The sequence below is a fragment of the Callorhinus ursinus genome, unplaced genomic scaffold (assembly GCF_003265705.2).
Source record: "Callorhinus ursinus isolate GAN/ISIS: 27379988/994484 unplaced genomic scaffold, GSC_fseal_2.0 scaffold93, whole genome shotgun sequence".
Classification (NCBI taxonomy): domain Eukaryota; kingdom Metazoa; phylum Chordata; class Mammalia; order Carnivora; family Otariidae; genus Callorhinus; species Callorhinus ursinus.
The window spans coordinates 518,772-538,954 of NW_027397155.1; the positions used below are offsets into that span (position 1 = coordinate 518,772).

Sequence of the window (20,183 nt, forward strand, 5' to 3'; positions counted from 1 at the left end):
TTGGAGCAAGAATGTAAAATATAAAGGCAACATTATGCTTTCTGAGGAAGATAAAAATGTACTTCTCAAGCTCAAAGGAGTCAATGTAAATTTGTTAATATTTTATTAAAATCAAAGAAAGGGGACAATAAAAAGAAACATTTCATTAAACAATCAGGAGGAAAGATCAAAATTATTCCCACATTTTTATAAGAGCACTTTCATTCAGGTACAAGTAGCAGTCACTCATTACTAAATAGCATCCTTTTCTAAGAAATATGGGTTTGAGGAAAACTGTCAAAGGAATGATCAAAAGACAGTAAGGCAAGCACAGGTGTATTCTACCTGAACTGAAGGAGGGGCAGGTACCTTTTATATCATTTCTGATAATAGACTTCATAGACAAATGGCAGGGATTGCTCTGGGGACATCTCCTTGGGGACTTGGACATCATTTGAGTTAAAGTGAGGTCAGCCTTGTTGGCCCTACTCTATTGCCTAAGCCTCTTATAAATGGGTCTGATACAACAAGCTGTGGTAATCCTTTTCCATGAGGAGTGGCTGCTTTTCTTCAAGGAGCCGCTTTCTCTCGTGACGATGACACAATAGGCTCATGAGCCCTCCCAGCACAGCAGTAAGGACAGAGCCCACCACAGCAGCCCCAATGAGCCATGGCCAGATCCGACTTGCTTGTTCTAAGTAGGGCTTAATGTAATCTTGAAACATGTCCCAATCTGAAACAGGAAGACATCCCAATGTTTTTACTGTTGTCATTGTTAGCATCACCATAATCATCATCAACATCATTATCATTAACATCGTCACCATTATCTACAGTCAGATGCTTGGGTCTGAGTGCCAGCTCTGCACTTGCTAGCTGTAAGAGCTCGGAACAGCCACCCGAGTACTCCTACACCCTAGTCTCTTCATAGGAAAATAGGAACATACCACCTTGTTGGAATGTTTTAAAATTGATTGATAACATCTGATCTGTAAATTATGCAGTGCCTACAGCCAAGTCAACTACTGTAACTTTTAGCTTGTTATTCTGATATTTGCTTCCATATTTCTAAATAGTAGGCAAATATTACCATCTTTTAATTCATCAAGTTTATATCTGGAGTTCTTCATATAGAAATAATAATTTTTGTTCTCTTACGACCCCTCTTTTCTTTCCTCAGTCCTTCTGGTATAATAAGGTCAAGATTTGGGGTCAAATCCTCACCTAGGATTTTCATAAGTTTTAGTATATAAATATTCACAGTGGAAACAAATATTGTGCTATGATTATTTTCCTTATATTGTATTTCCCTGAGAGTTAATAACTTGTTGTATCCTTTTGCTTGATTTAAAAATATCCATCACTAATTATAGAATACTCTAGGGTATTCCATATTCATTTTGTATACAAAGAAAACCAGAGAGTGAATCTCGGGCTTTTCTTGTAATAAATTACGTCTATGTGACTCAAGTCTTGAGCAAAAGCAATATATGTAACTTTGGGGCAGTTTTCTTAAAAATAAGAAGCTATGTCTTCTCCCTTTTCCTTTTTTTTTTTTTTGCTTATCTGGAATACAGATAGTGTGTTGATGAGCCATCATGGACCATGTGGTCCAGATTAAACCCTAGGTTTTGTGGAACCACAAGAAAGAAGCAGCTCTGGTGCCTGAAATTATATTTAACAACATACCAAGACTGCTACCTGAGGAATAAATCAAGTAATTTATGTAAGCCATAGATCTTTGAACCTGCATCTGCTCCCTATCCCTACCTTCCCACCCTCACTGATGCAGGAACTATAATATTTTTTGTTTGTATTTTTTGTTGTTGTTTAGATTTTGTTTATTTATTTGACAGAGAGAGAGCATGAGCAGGGAGAAGTGGTAGAGGGAGAGGGAGAAGCAGGCTCCCCGCTGAGCAAGGAGCCTGATGTGGGACTCGATCCCAGGACCCTGGGATCATGACCTGAGCTGAAGGCAGACACTGAACCAACTCAGTCACCCAGGCGTCAGTATAACATTCTTTTATAAACTCTTTCCTTGGCTATAATTGATCGGTACATGGTAGACCACTGACTCAAGGTGGGCCAATCAGAATCATTACTCAGAATTCACTGTGCTAGAGTTGTCAGGTGACTTGTGAGCTGATGACAGCCTTACATCTCAACCTGTGGAAGACAGGATGATGCACTCCAAGAAATAGAGATGAGAGCTAGAGAATGAGAGAGAGAGAGACAGAGACAGAGAAAGAGAGAGAGACAGAGAGAGGGACAGAGGAACAGAGAGACAAAGAGATACAAAGAGAGAGAGTCCTTAGAGCACTTAGTTCCCTGGTTCCTGCTGTTCCTCAGTCTCAGCTGCATTTCTGCCTTTCCCAGAGTCTGAGTGTTCATCCCTTCCTTGGATTTTTTTAAACTAATAAATTCCCTTTTTAATCTAATTTCATTTCTATGGAGCTTCTGCCATTTGCATTTTTGAAAGTCCTAATTATTTTTAAAAGTTAATTATATGCCCACCACAATAAAAGATAGAGTAATTACCTTAGGAAATTTTGGAATGCAACTATATGTAAACTCCATATATAATAAAAAAGCTATCCACAAACCAATAAGAAAGGTAATAAACTATCTTGGAAAGAAACATGAAATAAAATTTAAAATGAAAGTCTCACTGTTGGCCATAAACTCCATAATGTTCAGAATGATTAAAGCAGGAATGTTCTTTTTTTTAATCAGGAGAATTTGTTACAAACTAATTTCGCTAACACTAAAGCCCAATATTCATTCAAAGGAGAAAAAAGTGGAGCTTCCCTCGCTTATGTGGGGCTATAGGGCTAAAACCTGGTCCATTTCTCCCATTACATTTTCTTCTTCTGTCCTTGACACCATTCTTTTAAACAGCTGTCACTAAGTTACCCCTAAAATTCCTAGAGTGCATTAATTTGAACAGTATTGCAATTTAGAGTTTCTCTTCATCAGGAAGGGATAACAACTTGCAAAGGATAAACATTACCAAATAAATTATAAAAATGATTTCTTGATATTTAATATACCAAATAAATTATAAAAATGATTTATAACTTTGATATTTAAATCTAAACAATGAAAGCCAAAAAGCTACAAGTAAAAAGAAACATCAAAAAGTTACTATTTTCAATATATTTAAAATTACTTTGAAAGAGGGACTAAAACATCTGCCTTATTTTGCTAGCAGTCACTTCAATATATAAAGTACATTTAAAATGTCTATCAGAGCACAGAGAGGTTACATAGGAAATATGATTTCCTCTGTTTCTGGCTCAGCTTAAACCCAAGTTACAATTTCAAAATACTATTTCTACATCTGTCCTGCTGTTCAGCTTCTCTTATAGTTTGTTTACTTCAGTCTACTCTAAGTGGTCTTAATTTTTACTGTCACCAATGGTCTTCTTTGAAACACTCTTTATATTTCTCAGTGGCTCCAAACCAAACTTCAGACTTCTGTTCTCAGCTATCTGCTTTTGAACCCAAACAGTGCACCTTTAAATTCTTTCTTAATATCATAATTTTTCTATCTTTCCCTAAAGTTCCATTTTTCATGTCACCCTTTCTCTTCAGAATAATAGTATGGTCTTCTGTTTTTCTTGTGCTCTATCATGTTCAAATCACATGCTCACTGACTCACACAACAAATGTATGAGTTAGTTTGGGACCATTATCCTAACTTAATGAATTAGGAATCTGTAACTTAGGTTTGTCTGTAATATTTAAATGAGACAATGTATATATAACCCTTGGTACAATGCCTAGCACATAGAAAGCAATTCATAACTGTTACTGATTCTTGTTATTCCATAATAATTTCAACAATATTTCAATGGAACCAACTTCCAATAAGAATTTTCTCTCTCGAACCTGCTTTTATTACTGATTCAGGTCAGCTCTCTCTTGTATTCTCAGACTTTTTCTCTGCTTTCTTGGGACACGTGACACAATTGTCTATGTGTTAATATTATTTATATGTATGTCTTAACTTTTCAGGCTTGATCATAAATTCTTGAGAGTAAGTATTAGGTCTTATTTGATTTATCTTTCATTCTTCTATCCATTCATTTGTTGATTCATTCATACAGCAAATGTTCCCTGAGACACATGATATGCCAGGTGGTGGTCCTAGCACTGTAAGATACATAAGCAAAGGTCCTGGCCTGAAGAAACAATAACTGGAAAAAAGACTGAAAAGTACACAAATTTTTTCAAGAGTAATGCAATGATGAAAGTATGAAAAAGATACAGTGGAATCATGGTGGAAAGACCTCTTATATCTGTTTGGGGAGTCAAGGAAGGCCCCCCAGAAGACTCTCTCACTGAGTAAAAGAATGAATAGAATTTGAGCATGTGATGTTGATGGCAAGCCATCCCAGGCAAAGGGAACAGGACCACCACCTGGCATATAAATGATTATTAACACATAGACAAAATTCTACGTAGACAAGCATAGCTATTGAACACATCTGTGAATGACAGAAGCCCATCATCAAATCCCATCTGCAGAATGAGACATTCTAGTTACCATGATCATGTCTCCTCATCTCATTTTTAACATCAGATGTCAAGGTCTCTGGGAATATATTGGGTTTAGGAGGCTCTCAACAGAGCAGTACCATACAGAAAACAGGATCACATATACCAACAGCATTGAGTTCAAATGCTTTCATTGACAAAGCTTTTTGGTCTTGCCTTTTAATCAATTATGCATGCAACAAAGTCACCTGCTGCTCAATTTTTAAAAGCATCACTAAATTCAATTATAAGAGAAAATGTTTGACAAATGCCAGACATCAGCTGCCTTTTACAAAAAACACTTAAGTAATTACAAACATGAGTACCTGAATGATGAATAACAAACTGCTTGAGGACTAAATTATATCAAGAAGTTTTTAAGAAATTTTAGTAGGCCTAAAATTTAGCAATAAGTAAGTACAAATTTTAAATTCCTTGAAGGTGCATCAGAAGCAATAGAATAATTCATAAAAGGAAAATAGGCAATTACTATTGTTGTTTTTAAAGTCAAACTTCTCTAAAATTAATACTGTGGATTCACAGGTGTATGAAAAGTACCCTAAATAGATAAAACATTTCAAATCTATTTTATTTTTTTAAATGTTTAACTAGAAATAAACAATAAATACCATAAGCCCCTAATGGGACTCTTTGAGCCTCTACCCCCTCCTCTGTTCCAATGCTTTTTCTGCCTTTTCAGTAAAAAGTACCTATTTGGACACCAGGGAAGGAACCATGAGATAGAACAGAGTGGACAGTACATATGGGAACTAAAGAGAACCCTCTCTACTGTGAAGTAATGGGGAGAAAATTAGTTTGGGATTCGGTATTGGCCACTTCGTAGCTCTGTGACTTAGAATTAGTCACTTTAGTGCGCCTGGGTGGCTCAGATGGTTGGGCGTCTGCCTTCGGCTCAGGTCATGATCCCAGGGTCCTGGGATCGAGTCCTGCATCGGGCTCCCTGCTCCTTGGGAGCCTGCTTCTCCCTCTGCCTCTCTCTCTCTCTCTGTCTTTCATGAATGAATAAATAAAATCTTAAAAAATAAATTAGTCATTTTACCTTTCTGTTTTCAATTTACCTATAAAACAAAATCAAAAGTCACTACTACATAAGGTTGTGAAGATTAGCAGAGATAACAATTTATATGCTGATGCCTATAATTTATAGCCCATTAGTATCTGCAATCCAAAATGTCTTCGAGTTTCAGGGGCATCCACCTGCCCTATATTTGCCCTGATGTTTCCTATCACCCCATTTCACTGTGTAGCCAATACAACCAGGAGATTCCCTCTGTGTCTGGTCTTGCTCCTACTGTCACTATCTCAGTGAGTGTCACCACCCATCATGTTCATAGGCCAGAGAGCTTACAGGCATCCCCAGTATCTCCTTCTTTCTCACCTCGTATATGAATCATTTTCCAAGTTCTGTACATTTTATATAAATTCAAAATAATGTCAAATTCTTTCATGCCTTCTGCCCTCTCCCGAGCACAACCACTGCAATCCACATTGCCTTCACCTCTCTCCTAGATGCAGGTAATAGCATTTTCACTACCTTCCCTGAAGGTGCTTTGCAACTGCTACAGGATTTTCTACATGCTACAGCAACAAGAAGGTTTTGAAAATTCAAACCATTTAAAATTTATCAATGGCTTCTGTAATTTTAACAGTATGGCCAAAATCTATAATCAAGACCCCCTTTTCAACTAATCACTTCTTCCTTATTATCACTTTGTTGACCCCTAGAGGTAGGTACGTCACTAGATAAATTAGTCATTGTGCAAGTAATTGTTTAAGGTTCTTATCATCCATTACAATGTAAACCTTCTGAAGATAGGCTATGTTGTTTACCACTGTATCCATTCTAAAACAATGCTTTGTTCAAGGTAGTGATAAATACATGTATATAGAAAGAAACAAGAAAGGTCTCAAATATACAACCTAACCCTACACCTAAAGGAGCCGGAGAAAGAACAGCAAATAAAGCCTAAACCCAGCAGGAGAAGAGAAATAATAAAGATCAAAGCAGAAATCAATGAAATAGAAACCAAAAGAACAATAGAACAGATCAACGAAACTAGGAGCTGGTTCTTTGAAAGAATTAACAAGATTGATAAATCCCTGGCCAGACTTATCAAAAGAAAAGAGAAATGACCCAAATAAATAAAATCATGAATGAGAGAGGAGAGATCACAACCAACACCAAAGAAATACAAACAATTATAAGAACATATTATGAGCAACTCTATGCCAGCAAATCAGACAATCTGGAAGAAATGGATGCATTACTAGAGATATATCAACTACCAAAACTGAACCAGGAAGAAATAGAAAACCTGAAAAGACCTATAACCACTAAGGAAATTGAAGCAGTCATCAAAAATCTCCCAACACACAAAAGCCCAGGGCCCGATGGTTTCCCAGGGGAATTCTACCAACATTTAAAGAAGAATTAATACCTATTCTTCTGAAACTGTTCCAAAAAATAGAAATGGAAGGAAAACTTCCAAACTCGTTTTATGAGGCCAGCATTACCTTGATCCCCAAACCAGACAAAGACCCCATCAAAAAGGAGAATTACAGACCAATATCCTTGATGAGATGGATGCAAAAATTCTCACCAAAATACTAGCCAATAGGATCCAACAGTCCATTAAAAGGATTATTCACCATGACCAAGTGGGATTTATCCCTGGGCTGCAAGGTTGGTTCAACATCCTCAAATCAATCAATGTTATATAATACATTAATAAAAGAAAGAACAAGAACCATATGATCCTCTCAATAAATGCAGAAAAAGCATTTGACAAAATACAGCATCCTTTCTTGATCGAAACTCTTCAGAGTATAGGCACAGAGGATACATACCTCAATAACATAAAAGCCATCTATGAAAAACTCACAGCGAATATCATTCTGAATGGGGAAAAAACTGAGAGCTTTCCCCCTAAGGTCAGGAACAAGGCAGTGATGTCCACTATCACCACTGCTATTCAACATAGTATTAGAAGTTCTAGCCACAGCAGTCAGAGAACAAAAAGGAAAAAAATGCATCCGAATTGGCAAAGAAGAAGTCAAACTCTCACTGTTTGCAGATGATATGATACTTTGTCTGGAAAACCCAAAGACTCCACCCCAACACTGCTAGAACTCATACAGGAATTCAGTAAAGTGGCAGTATATAAAATCAATGCACAGAAATCAGTGGCATTTCTATACACCAACAACAAGATAGAAGAAAGAGAAATTAAGGAGTTGATCCCATTTACAATTGCACCCAAAACCATAAGAACTGAATAGAAAGCCCAGAAATGGACCCTCAACTCTATGGTCAACTCATCTTCGACAAAGCAGGAAAGAATGTCCAATGGAAAAAAGACAGTCTCTTCAACAAATGGTGTTGGGAAAATTGGACAGCCACATGCAGAAGAATGAAACGGGACTATTTCCTTACACCACACACAAAAATAGACTCCAAATTGTTGAAAGACCTAAATGTGAGACAGGAGTCCATCAAAATCCTAAAGGAGAACACAGGCAGCAACCTCTTTGACCTCAGCCTCAGCAACTTGTTCCTAGTAACATCACCAAAGGCAAGGGAAGCAAGGGCAAAAATGAACTATTGGGAATTCATCAAGATAAAAAGCTTTTGCACAGCAAAAGAAACAGTCCACAAAACCAAAAGACAACCGACAGAATGGGAGAAGATATTTGCAAATGACATATCAGATAAAGGACTTGTACCCAAAATCTATAAAGAACTTCTGAAACTTAACACCCAAAGAACAAATGATCCAATCAAGAAATGGGCAGAAGACATGAACAGACATTTTTCCAAAGAAGACATCCAAATGACCAACAGACACATGAAAACGTGCTCAACATTGCTCGGCATCAGGGAGATCCAAATCAAAACCTCAATGAGATACCACCTCACACCAGTCAGAATGGCCAAAATTAACAAGTCAGGAAATGACAGATGTTGTCAGGGATGCAGAGAAAGGGGAACCCTCCTACACTGTTGGTAGGAATGCAAGCTGGTGCAGCCACTCTGGAAAACAGTATGGAGGTTCCTCAAAAGTTTGAAAATAGAGCTACCCTCTGACCCAGCAATTGCACTGCTGGGTATTTACCACAAAGATACAAATGTAGGGATCTGAAGGGGTACATGCACCCCGATGTTTGTAGCAGGAATGTCCACAATAGCCAAACTATGGAAAGAGCCAAGATGTCCATCAACAGATGAATGGATAAAGAAGATGTGGTATATATATACAATGGAATATTATGCAGCCATCAAAAGGAATGAAATCTTGCAACAACATGGATGGAACTGGAGAGTATTATGCAGAGCGAAATAAGTCAATCAGAGAATGACATGTATCATATGACCTCACTGTTGTGAGGAATTCTTACTCTCAGGAAACAAACTGAGTGTTGCTGGAGTGGTGGGGGGTGGGAGGGATGTTGTGGCTGGGTGATAGACATTGGGAGGGTATGTGCTATGGTGAGTGCTGTGAATTGTGTAAGACTGTTAAATCACAGACCTGTACCTCTGAAACAAATAATACATTACATGTTAAAAAAAAAGAAGAAGAAGAAGAAGATAGCAGGAAGGGAAAAATTAAGGGGGGGAAATCAGAGGGGGAGACGAACCATGAGAGACTATGGACTCTGAGAAACAAATTGAGGGTTCTAGAGGGGAGGGGGGTCGGGGCATGGGTTAGCCTGGTGATGGGTATTAAAGAGGGCATGTATTGAATGGAGCACTGGGTGTTATATGCAAACAATAAATCATGGAACTCTACATCAAAAACTAATGATGTAATGTATGGTGTTTAACAGAACATAATAAAAAATACAAAAAAAAGAGAGAATAAATACATCAATAAAACCACCTAGAAAATACCTAGTGTAATAGAAGACTTGAAATATGTTAAAAATACATATCTAAAAATGACCTGGATATTAAAAGTGGTGACACTTTAATAAGAATCTTTACTTATATTGGTTAAGAGATACCACCCTTCATGATCAATATCACTTGTACTCAGATTGACTCACTGATTTCACCCCAGTGATACCGAATGTCATTTGATACTTAAACCAGAGAAGTTTGCAAAATGTCAATTCTAGTCTTGTAGGACTCATAGTCAAGGTGGACAGGGGAAAGGTTCAAACATAAAAAATTATCATATAACTCTAATAAGGAGTGATTAGACATGACTATATATATATATATATATATATATGCATAAAATGATTTACTATCTGAGAGTTTGACAAATGGATAAACGGGATCAGAATTTAGCCAGAGAGAACAGCATGTTTAAAAGCAGGGGCCCATGAAAGAGTCTGGCATGTTTTGGAAATCATAAAATCCTAAGTGGTGAATCTCTGAAAAGCCATTACCAATATGCTCCTTTCCCTCCCTTTCAGAAGGGAAGACCTGTTACATGAGACTGCCACTTTTTTGACAGAGCTACTGCACCTCTGCCCTTTGCAAAATCCCCTGTTCTCAGTGATCTCAACGTTTTTAAAGAAACTGATTTCTAATGCTGGACATTTTAGTATTCCTTCCACTGGCTATGATTTTCAGATAAAACAAAACAGGTTAATCAAACCCATATTTGTTCAGCTAATGGCCCCCCAAAGGGCAGGTAAAAGTTGACAAAATACAGGTTCTCCTGTTGTCCCTAAACTGTGGTTCTGCTGTGCCACATACTAGCTAGATGGCCTGGGACATCTTATTTATATTCTTAAGCCTCTGTTTTCTCACCTGAAAAAGAAAATTTTATATATATATATATATATATATATATATATATATATATATATATATGTTATGAATATTAAAGGAAATAATGCACAGGACACTCCTAGAGGAGTTCCTGGCACATAAAAAATACTCAATATGTGTTAGTTATTATGAAGGGACTCCATTTCTCTCCACAGGGAAATTTTCCATTGCTTCTCCTACTCAAATAGGAGAAATTAACATTGTATAAATACATTGTACACTTTCCACCTCTATTTTTCCTGTTATTTTCTTCGTTTAGAATATTCTCTTATTCTCTGCCCTTTTCTATCTGCTACTTGCCTGCTCATCCTTCAGAGTCTCGTCTTGTCTTTCTAGGCTGAATTATTCAGAAGTCATTGCTTTCTCCCCTGTGCTCCTGTTGGATTTTTGTTTATGACTCTTTTGCTGCACTTAACACAGCCTGATGTTTTGTACTTTCTTGCACAACTGTCTGTCTTCCACACTGAACTTGGAGCTCCTTGAGATTTGGAACTATGTCAGTCATTTTCCTTAAAATCTAACACAAGGTTTGGAAGTTGGTAAATGTCATTAATTTGTTTAATTTACTTATCTTCTTGTTATGAATTATCATTTTATGAGTTATCAATGAGTATAATGAAATATCAATGCTAATCAAATACCTCTTACCTACAAGCCATATGCTGTTTTACTGTTTTTGGTTGTTGACCCTCTTGTGTTAGAGTAGAAGCATAATGTATTGAATTTTTTTTTAAAGATTTTATTTATTTTACAGAGAGAGACAGTGAGAGCAGGAATACAAGCAGGGGGAGTGGGAGAGGGAGAAGCAGGCTTCCTGCTGAGCAGGGAGCCCGATGTGGTACTCGATCCCAGGACCCTGGGATCATGACCTGAGCCGAAGGCAGATGCTTAACGACTGAGCCATAATGTGTTGAGTTGAAGAGAGGGCCTTGTGGTTTTGATATCTGGCTTCTCCATATATTGGTGTCTGATATTGGGAAAGTCACTTAAATTCTCATAGTATTAGCGTCCTCACCTGTTTCTGGAGATATTAATACTTACCTAACATATGATTGATTAATAACACATGTATGAGATCTGCATGTAGCAGGCTCTTTGGTGGGGGAAGACATTGCTAACTGTTCCTCATTTATTAAGAAGATATTGACATATTTCTACTCAGGAAGATTATTTAAAGTCCAGATAGAATTATAATCTTAGAGTTTTATACTATTACCTTAATCATAGTCATAAAAATTATCATAATAGTTCATTCTTTCTTCTACTCCTTTTTCTTTTTTATTATTATTATTAACTGGACTTAAAATAAAAATATCCACAAATTTTCTTGGTAACCCTAGGAGAAAGTTCCCAAAGATGACTCTAAACCTGCTGGATGTCTATCCTGTACCACACCATACTGGACTCTTTAATACATCATATTCATTTAATTATCACAGTATCTTGGGGCGTCTGGAAGGCAGTCAGTTGAGCATCTGCCTTCCACTCAGGTCATGATCCCAGGGTCCTGGAATTGAGGCCCACATAGGGCTTCTGGCTCAGTGGGGAGTCTTCCTCTCCCTCTCCATCTGCCTCTCCCCCAGCTCATACTCTCTCTTGCTCTCAAATAAATAAAGTCTTTTAAAAAAATTATCACAATATCTCTTTGTGGTATTCTGATCCCAATACTTCAGGTTAAAAAACTGAGATGCATGGGATTGAAGCAAAATTTCCAAGTCACTTAACAGTCAGCTGATAGAGTCATGTCTTAAACCCGTTTTTTCCTTTCTGATTTTAATTCTAGTGTTCTTTCCATGGTTCCATATACAAAATGCCCTATATTAAGCAGAATGGATGTGAATTTAAAGATCCTTGCAACTTAGTTCATGTAATAATAAATTAGTGATAAATTAAGAGTTGTAATGTGCTTTCCCAATTTAAAGGCTTTGGGGATAACATTATAAATACATATGGTTAGGTTCTCTCTCAAAAGAAGTTGGTCACACTAGATTCACTAATTCATATGAAAGAAATTAAACTTTACCTGATTCTTGTAGGTTGCTATAGTCATAGCCTAGATCTCTGGATGAAATAAAAAAATCACCATTTCTGTACAAAGGTATAAAAGGAACCATGTAGGATTCCCGGTTGTGTCCAATGGGTGCATTGGCTTCTGGATAAACTTCTTGAAGAGGATGGTGCCTTCGGAGCCACTGTTCAAAAATACTGTAGAGGAAAGGATTATTCAGACTTAGAGACATGCTATTTATAAAATATTTAGAATTCTTAAAGTAAAATAACAAGGCATATCTTAAAATCCCAAGACATGGAAAGATGCCAAATATATTTTTCATGCTTTGAAAATATTTTGTAAAGCACTAGTTCATACTGTCAGGCCCTGATGAAGCTCACTTATTTGAAAGAAATATGGGAAGATAATTTTGGAAGGGGAATTTCTTAAGTAAGTGAATCTTACATGACAAGTTTAGACCTTTCAGAAAGCTGCAAAGCAAGGGTAATTATTGGTTGAGTGACAACTGGGTCAAAGTTGTAAATTAAATATGTTTCTTATCTCAAAGAAAGTTAACCCAAAGAAAGAACACATAAAACTAAGTTGGAATCCATACTGGAATTTGGTCATTTTGGGGGTCATGGTAGGGACACTTTCAATTATTTCAACCATCTTGCCATATTTAGTGAAGAGTATGCTTAATGAAACTTGGAGAGAGAAAGAGCTCACCTCCCATAATGGAGACTAAAAATACTTGGACTGGTTTCCCAAATTCCCCTGAAACTAGAGTATGACCATTATGATCCATACTCAGTCACTCAGATATACCCATGAAGCCTTTGAAACAGAAGATAGTGACACACAGAAGAAAGGATGATTGAAAACTATTCTGGTCATGGGCAAAGACATTTGCAATAACAATATCCAATTTTTAGGGATTGCAAGACCGGAATAACCAGCAAGGAAATATCTGGTGCTCTAGAGAATGGTGTTAGCAGAGCTCATGGTTGCCACCCTCCTCCTCCCTTGTTCCCACCTGTTTCTGAGCCTGCTTCTCCATGATTTCCTGAGCTATCCAATATCTTCTTAGTAAATTCTTTTTCTGTAAATTGGCCAGAGTTAGTCTCTGTTCTGCACAATTAAAAATTCTGACTGGAACAAAAGCTTAACAATTAAGGGATCAAAAAGATTGAGTAAGAATACTCAACCTATAGAAGAATTTATAGTGTGTCACTAAAAAATGTGACAAAGAGAATGGCTTTGTATTATTAGGCCATATAACAGAAGGAAGAATAAGATCTGAGGTCAGAGAACTCCCCTTGAGGCCTAGCTCTGTGCTTTAAAAGCTGTATGACTCTAAACAAATCAATGAAATTCTTGGAGATCTAGCTTCCTCATCTTTAAATGCAAGCAATAATATCTGCCCTATTTCCAAAGGGATAATCTCACGTGATAATATTTAGGAAAGTGCGAAATAAGTAAGCTATGGTACTTAGCTATAAAATTTATTCCAGGAGATAAAGGGTAAGTGCATGGTCCCAGCAATGGTGCTAAAAAGGAAAGTGATAATGCTTCAAACAAACAAACAAACAAAAATTGAAAAAACATTTTGAAGTACAGTAAAGAAGAGAATAATGATGCTGGATGGCAGCATGGTGATCATTTTTTCCATGATGAAAAACAATTTTATTTGCTTAGAGAATCTGGACTCCAAATACTAGTTGTGGTTCAAGTTGGCTTTTAATTTTGAATTAATTGAGAGATCAGCAGGCCACTGATAAGCACTGAAAATCTGGTCCATAAATATTAAATGCTCTCTAAATAGCTCAATTATTAAATATGTTTACTGAGTACTTATTGTATGTCAAATTTTGGAGAAATATGAGCCTGCATAAAAACCTGAGTTCCATGGGTTGTGACAAGGGAACTTTGTAAAATTTCTTAAACTGTTTGATTTTCATTTTCTTCACATGTGAAATGGGAATAATATTTCTGGATTAACTAATATAAGTAAGATGTCTAGTTAAGTGCTTGACAAATGTAAGTGGAAACAATCATCATCCACATCCCCTTCTTCCTCTTCTCCCCACTCCTCACTATTAATGTTATCTTTGAAGAATGTTAAAACTGGCAAGAGAAGTGAGACATACTGTTACAGAAATGCCAAAGCCATGTATATTTGAGCTGGTTCTTTTTTTTTTTTTAATTAGGGAAACATTTAGTTTATTTTTTAGAGGGAGAGTGAAAGCAGTGGTGGGGAGGTGAGGAGCAGAGGGAAAGGGAGAGAGAGAATCTTAAGCAAACTCCATGCCCAGTGCAGAGCCTAATGCAGGGGTCGATCTCACAACCCTCAGATCCATGACCTGAGCTGAAGTCAAGAGTTGGATGCTTAACTGACTGTGCCACCCAGGCACCCCTTTGAGCTGGATCTTTTTAAGAAGGCCTAACAAACAAGTCCCACATTCTATTCAAGTCCTAAAATTTTATTAATTAGTTTTTTTGTTTTAACTTCTGCAGGTTTCTACTTTCCATAAAAGCATTACTTGTTTATTATATGCAATTTAGAAAATATAAATGAGCCAAAATGAGAGAAGAAAGAATTCATATAATCGCTTCATACTTCTGTTATATCTAGTTTATAAAATCTGCATAATAACACTACATATATTTTAACAAAAAAGAGAATTGTATTATAATGATTTAAAAGGTATTTTATTGCATTATGCAATATTTAATGTTTAAACAATATTTAAACATGCTTAAACAATATTTATCAGCTTTTCAACTGGCAAATCTATATTTTTTAATGAGAAGGAGGCTCTCTGATACAATTAGTCTCCCCCCCACCTCTATTAAACTTTGATTTAGAAACAGCCCACTGAAAAAAAAAAAAAAGAAAGAAAAGAAACAGCCCACTGTTTCTAAATGAGCTACCAGATAAGGGCTTGAGGCAAAAATTGTGCCTTCCACCAATTGAGAAAAATTACTACTATAGTTCAGCTTATAAATAATCTTTTTTTCTGCCAAGAAACAAAAATTCTTTACCTAGGTAAGACAAGGACATCAATTCTTAGCACCAAAAGATTTAATAGATAAAACCATTAATGTGCTCACCCACCTTATCAACCTTTTAAAAGGAAGATATTAATCTTGATTAAATTCTTCATTGGTGGTTCTCATCTTCAGTTAATTTCATCAAACCATGTCTAAAATGACTCACATTAGAATACTGATGCTTAACTTAGATAATCACACTGATATTTTGGCAAGAACTTATCTTCTTACAAAAGATTTATATAATCTGTATCTAGGAAGTTTTCCGGAATTAGGAAAACATAAAGATGATGGCAGATGCAAATAGGAAGGAGTGTGTTTTATATATAAAAGTACTGCAAGACATCTGGTTTCAAGTCTTATGTGTAAGAACCCTGGACACTCCCATCCTTACAGCAAGAAAAGGCTAGACAAATGGAAAACCAACAACTTTTCTTGGACCATGAGAGAATGAGGTCACAGAACAAACAGTCACCCACGCCCCCAAACTGCAGAGATAAGTACATCCAGGGGAACACAGCTGAGACTTGCTCTTCAGGAACAGAAATAGCTGTATCCATAAATGGGTAGAGATACTTGAACATTTTGATGAACAGTTGGAGATTGAGTATGGACTAACAGTGGTAGTGAGAAACTCCTGGGAGCCTGGGAGTGTTAGGGAGACTCCCATGCATTTGGGGATTTTAACTCCAGGAACTCTACCAGGTTTTCATGATGAAGACCGGAGAAAGATCCTCTCCTGGCTCTGTCAGAGGGAGGGAGAGAGGTACCATTATGAAGTAAGTCCCCAGCCTTCTCTATAACAAACCTCTTTCATTCAGAGGAAATAACTTTCCAGAGCCTTATCCAACTGGGAGAAGGGGATTCCAGCTTTTCTCTCACTTAAGAGGAAATAAAACATAGGCCACATTGGTCAGGGCTTCAAGGAAATAAATTGGAAATACTGTAACCAAAAATGTAGGAAGGAGAGGAAAAGAAAAGCTATACCATTGGAGAAACAGTCATAAAGGTCAGAGCCCCAAGACATTAGCCAAGTAAAAGACTGAAATTTAATCAGAATATTTTAGAACACAACACCCCACCCCACCTTGATATCAACAGATCTCCAGTATAATGACAGAGATTGCAACTGAAAGAGCTACAAGAGAGACAGTATCAGAGGACTAGTATACAGGAAAGCCCAAAGCCAAGAGTGAAGACTAAGACAGACCTAGGGAAATTTGAAGCCTCTAGCACCTATAGCTACAAAAATCATTAAACACAGCTCAACATCTTGCCAGATTAACATACATCCTTACATTAAAGGCCTATCTACCTCAGTTCCTCCTACTCCACAAAATATATCTGCCTTTCAATAACAAATTACATAGCATGCCAAAAGGTAAGAAAAGGACAGTCTGAAGAGACAAAGCAATCAAAGCAAAGTAAGCCCCAACTCAGATATGAAATAGATATTGGAATTATCAGACAGGGAATTTAAGCAGTTGTGAATAATATGTTAAGGGCTCTCACAGAAAAAGTAAATGACATGCAAGAACAGATGGGTAGTGAAGCAGATTGGTGGAAAGACTCTAAGAAAGACTCAAAGGAAATGTTGGAAATCAAAAACACCGTAGCAGAAATGAAAATGCCTTTGATGGGTTCATCATTCGACGCAGCTTAGAAAAGAATCAGTAAGCTTGGAGAGAGAAACTTCCCAAACTAGAAAGCAAAGCAAAGAAAGAATGGGGGGGGGGAATCAAGAACTGTGGGATAATTTCAAAAAAGGTAACGTGTAATTAGAATTACAGAAGAAGAAAAAGTGAACAGAGCAGAAGAAATATTCTCCAATAAAAGCAACCAGAGATACCCACTGAAACTACTGATATAAATTAATGAATAAATAAATAAATGGGGGGAATACATTAAGTATACCATGCAGAAGAATTTCAAATAATTATGTAAATACTCCAAGTACTTAATGCAGGTGGTATATAACTCTGCACATAGTGACTTCCTTCCAAAGAGTACATTAGGGAAGAGTGGTGAAGTCATTTAACAGTTTGAGAAACTGACCAATACTACCTCTGCCAGGTGATCAAGATTAACATCGATAATCATATGTGTTTCTAGCATGCAACCTTGAAATGACGTGAAGAGAATGGTGATTATCTCTGTCATCTTCCTACCCAAAACACATAACTCCAGTCTAAACATGAGAAAAACATCAGGCAAATCCCAATAGAGAGTCCTTCTACAAAAATCTGAGCAGTATTTCTCAAAACTGTCAAGGACATCCAAAACAAGGGAAGTCTGAAAACTTGTCACAGCCAAGAAGAGCCTAAGGGACATGATGATTAAATGTAATGTGGTGTCCTGCTTGGGATCCTGTAAAAGATATTAAATAACTACTAAGTAATCTTAATAAAGTATGGACTTTGGTTAATAATGGATCAGTATTATTTCATTAATTGTGACAAATGTTCCATACCAATGTAAGACACAATAATAGGGGGACATGGATCTGGGGTATATGGGAACTTGGTTCTATCTTTGCACATTTTTGTAACTAGAAGACTTCTAAATGAGAGTTTATTTTTTTTTAAAAGAACAAACAAGAAAGCCTTAATTTATTTAAAAGCTGATTTGCTTTAGTACCTCCTCTACCACCACAACAAAATAGTAACATACACCTCTTTGGCAGAAAAAGTTTTCATTCATTTATTCATCTATTTAAGAAATAGATGAAGATGTACATTCTGAGCATCTATAATAAACTGTCTTTGTGCAAGAAAAAGTTCCCCAAGTTACCTTTGGTGAAGTTTCTGGTCCTTGTGGTACTTATAGGCTAGGGGTGGAGACAGATACTAACCAGTAATTTCAAAAATAAATCTATAATTACAGACTGGTAAATACTATGCAAGAAAACAACAAGGTAAGATGTAATGAGGAGACTTCATTTAGTCTGTAGCCTCTGGGAAAGTCTCTGATAGTCTGTTAAACCGAGTTGAAGAAAGCATATTTAGAGAAATGGTGGAGGAACATTTCTGAAGACTCGAAAAGAGTTTGCAAAGGGCTTTTGATGAGAAGTACATAGCAAGTCCAAGGAACTAAATGACTGATAGGTCTATGGAAAGCAGGGAGAAAATAGAGATCAGGCTAGAGAGGTAAATGGGGCCCCCATCATGAAGTGCTGCGGAATACACATGAGAAATATTTGTACTTTTTCCTAAGAGCAACAGGAAGTCACTGTCTCTGGGGTGGTAGGTGATAATTTTTAAATAATTGATATGATGATCATTTTTAAAGGATTGCACAGATTGCATTGTGGGGAACTATCCCTTACAGGGAGCAAGGAATGAAGAAATCACTGTGAAAACAAGGTCTAGGCAAAAAGATGGTGTGTGACTGTCCAAGCTGTACAACAGAAGGAGGAAGTGTCATAGAAAACTCCAGGTTTTCTGGTTTATACTGCAGAGCAAAATATTTTTTATTCCCAAAGATGTAGACAGCTGGAGAGGAAGTATGGCATGAGGAAGGGATCTTAATATTATGATTTTTGATGTGCTGTGTGCTTGAAGATAATTTTGAAACATTCCAATGGGGATGGCAGGTGGTCAGCTAAATATTTAGGTCTGGATTTCAGAGCAAAATTTACTCCCAGAAATATAAATGAAGAAGCCACCAGCCTGTGTTAATAAGTGAAGCTATGAGATTAGTGAGACAATGAAAAGATAAGAGAATCTGGGATAATATTTCTCAGGTTTCATCTTTCTGGAAGGCCAAGACAGATGCAGTGATCATCACATTGTCTCTGAGACACTGCTTGGGATACCTACAGCCAGCCAGCCAAAATTCTAGTCTAGTGTGGGGAACAAATTCACCCAGGCTGTAGTACTGTGTTATGGTGGCCCTAGCAAAACTAACACATCATAGTACTTACCTAAAGCAATTCTGGTGAGTATTGTGTTAATATATGTGAAACCACTTAGCATAATGTATAGAATAGAGTAAGTATTGCTATTATTGATATTAAAACTATAATTACTTTGTTTTTGAGTTTTCCTTTCATAGGATTTCATTAAACTTTTATTTTCTACTACATCTTTTGCTTCTTCAAGGCTTTGGTTAAATGCCACTTCTATGAAAATACCAATCAGAGTTAATGTTTCTCTCCTTTGATTATTGCATCTGTCATATTGTAATTATTTTATTATGTGTCACTCTCTAACAGTGTATGGGGAAAAACGCTGAGAACAATGATGTCTTATTGATCATTTTTCACTATATGTCCCTCATACTGCCTATACAACAAGTGGGCTGGGTTCACATAGTTCAAAGATATGTGAAATTTAGCAGGAATTGTAGAGTTTTCTTGGAAGAGCACACAAATTTTTACTAAATTCTCAAAGAGAATGTGAATTAAATATATTAAGATATCATTTATTTAGTGGTTAGATAACGGAACTGAGAAAAAGAGGAATCCAAGAGATGCTGATGGTTTTGAGTTGGATGCTATTCATTGATCCACCACAGTTAGCACAGTGTCTAGCATAATAACCATTGGGTTAGGTGGTGGGACTATAAAGTTCAAATGGCAAACTGTCTAATCTTTAAGAGAGTTGCAGTCTGATCAGTCACTCAGCATGGTATGGTGTGAGTGCCATGGGAGAAGCAGGGCCATTAACATCTTGGGAGAACAAAGAAAGAGGAGATAGCATCTGATTCAGAAGGGGATGGGTGATGTATTAGAGTTCCCCAGAAGAACAGAACCAAAGGGGTGTGTGTGTGTGTGTGTGTGTGTGTGTGTGTGTGTGTGTGTGCTTGCCGAGAGAGACACAG

The 20,183-nt window shown here is 36.8% G+C and overlaps 1 protein-coding gene across 1 annotated transcript in view; it reads right to left on the reverse strand.

The window, feature by feature from the left end:
• Positions 1 to 485: 485 nt before the first annotated feature.
• Positions 486 to 20,183, reverse strand: part of TYR (tyrosinase) — a 141,173-nt gene continuing 121,475 nt past the window's right edge. The window contains exons 4-5 of the mRNA XM_025893755.2: positions 12,342 to 12,523; positions 486 to 712 (exon numbers count right to left, since the gene is read on the reverse strand). Of these exons, the coding sequence (XP_025749540.1) occupies positions 486 to 712; positions 12,342 to 12,523 (409 nt within the window). The remainder of the gene's footprint in view (positions 713 to 12,341; positions 12,524 to 20,183) is intronic.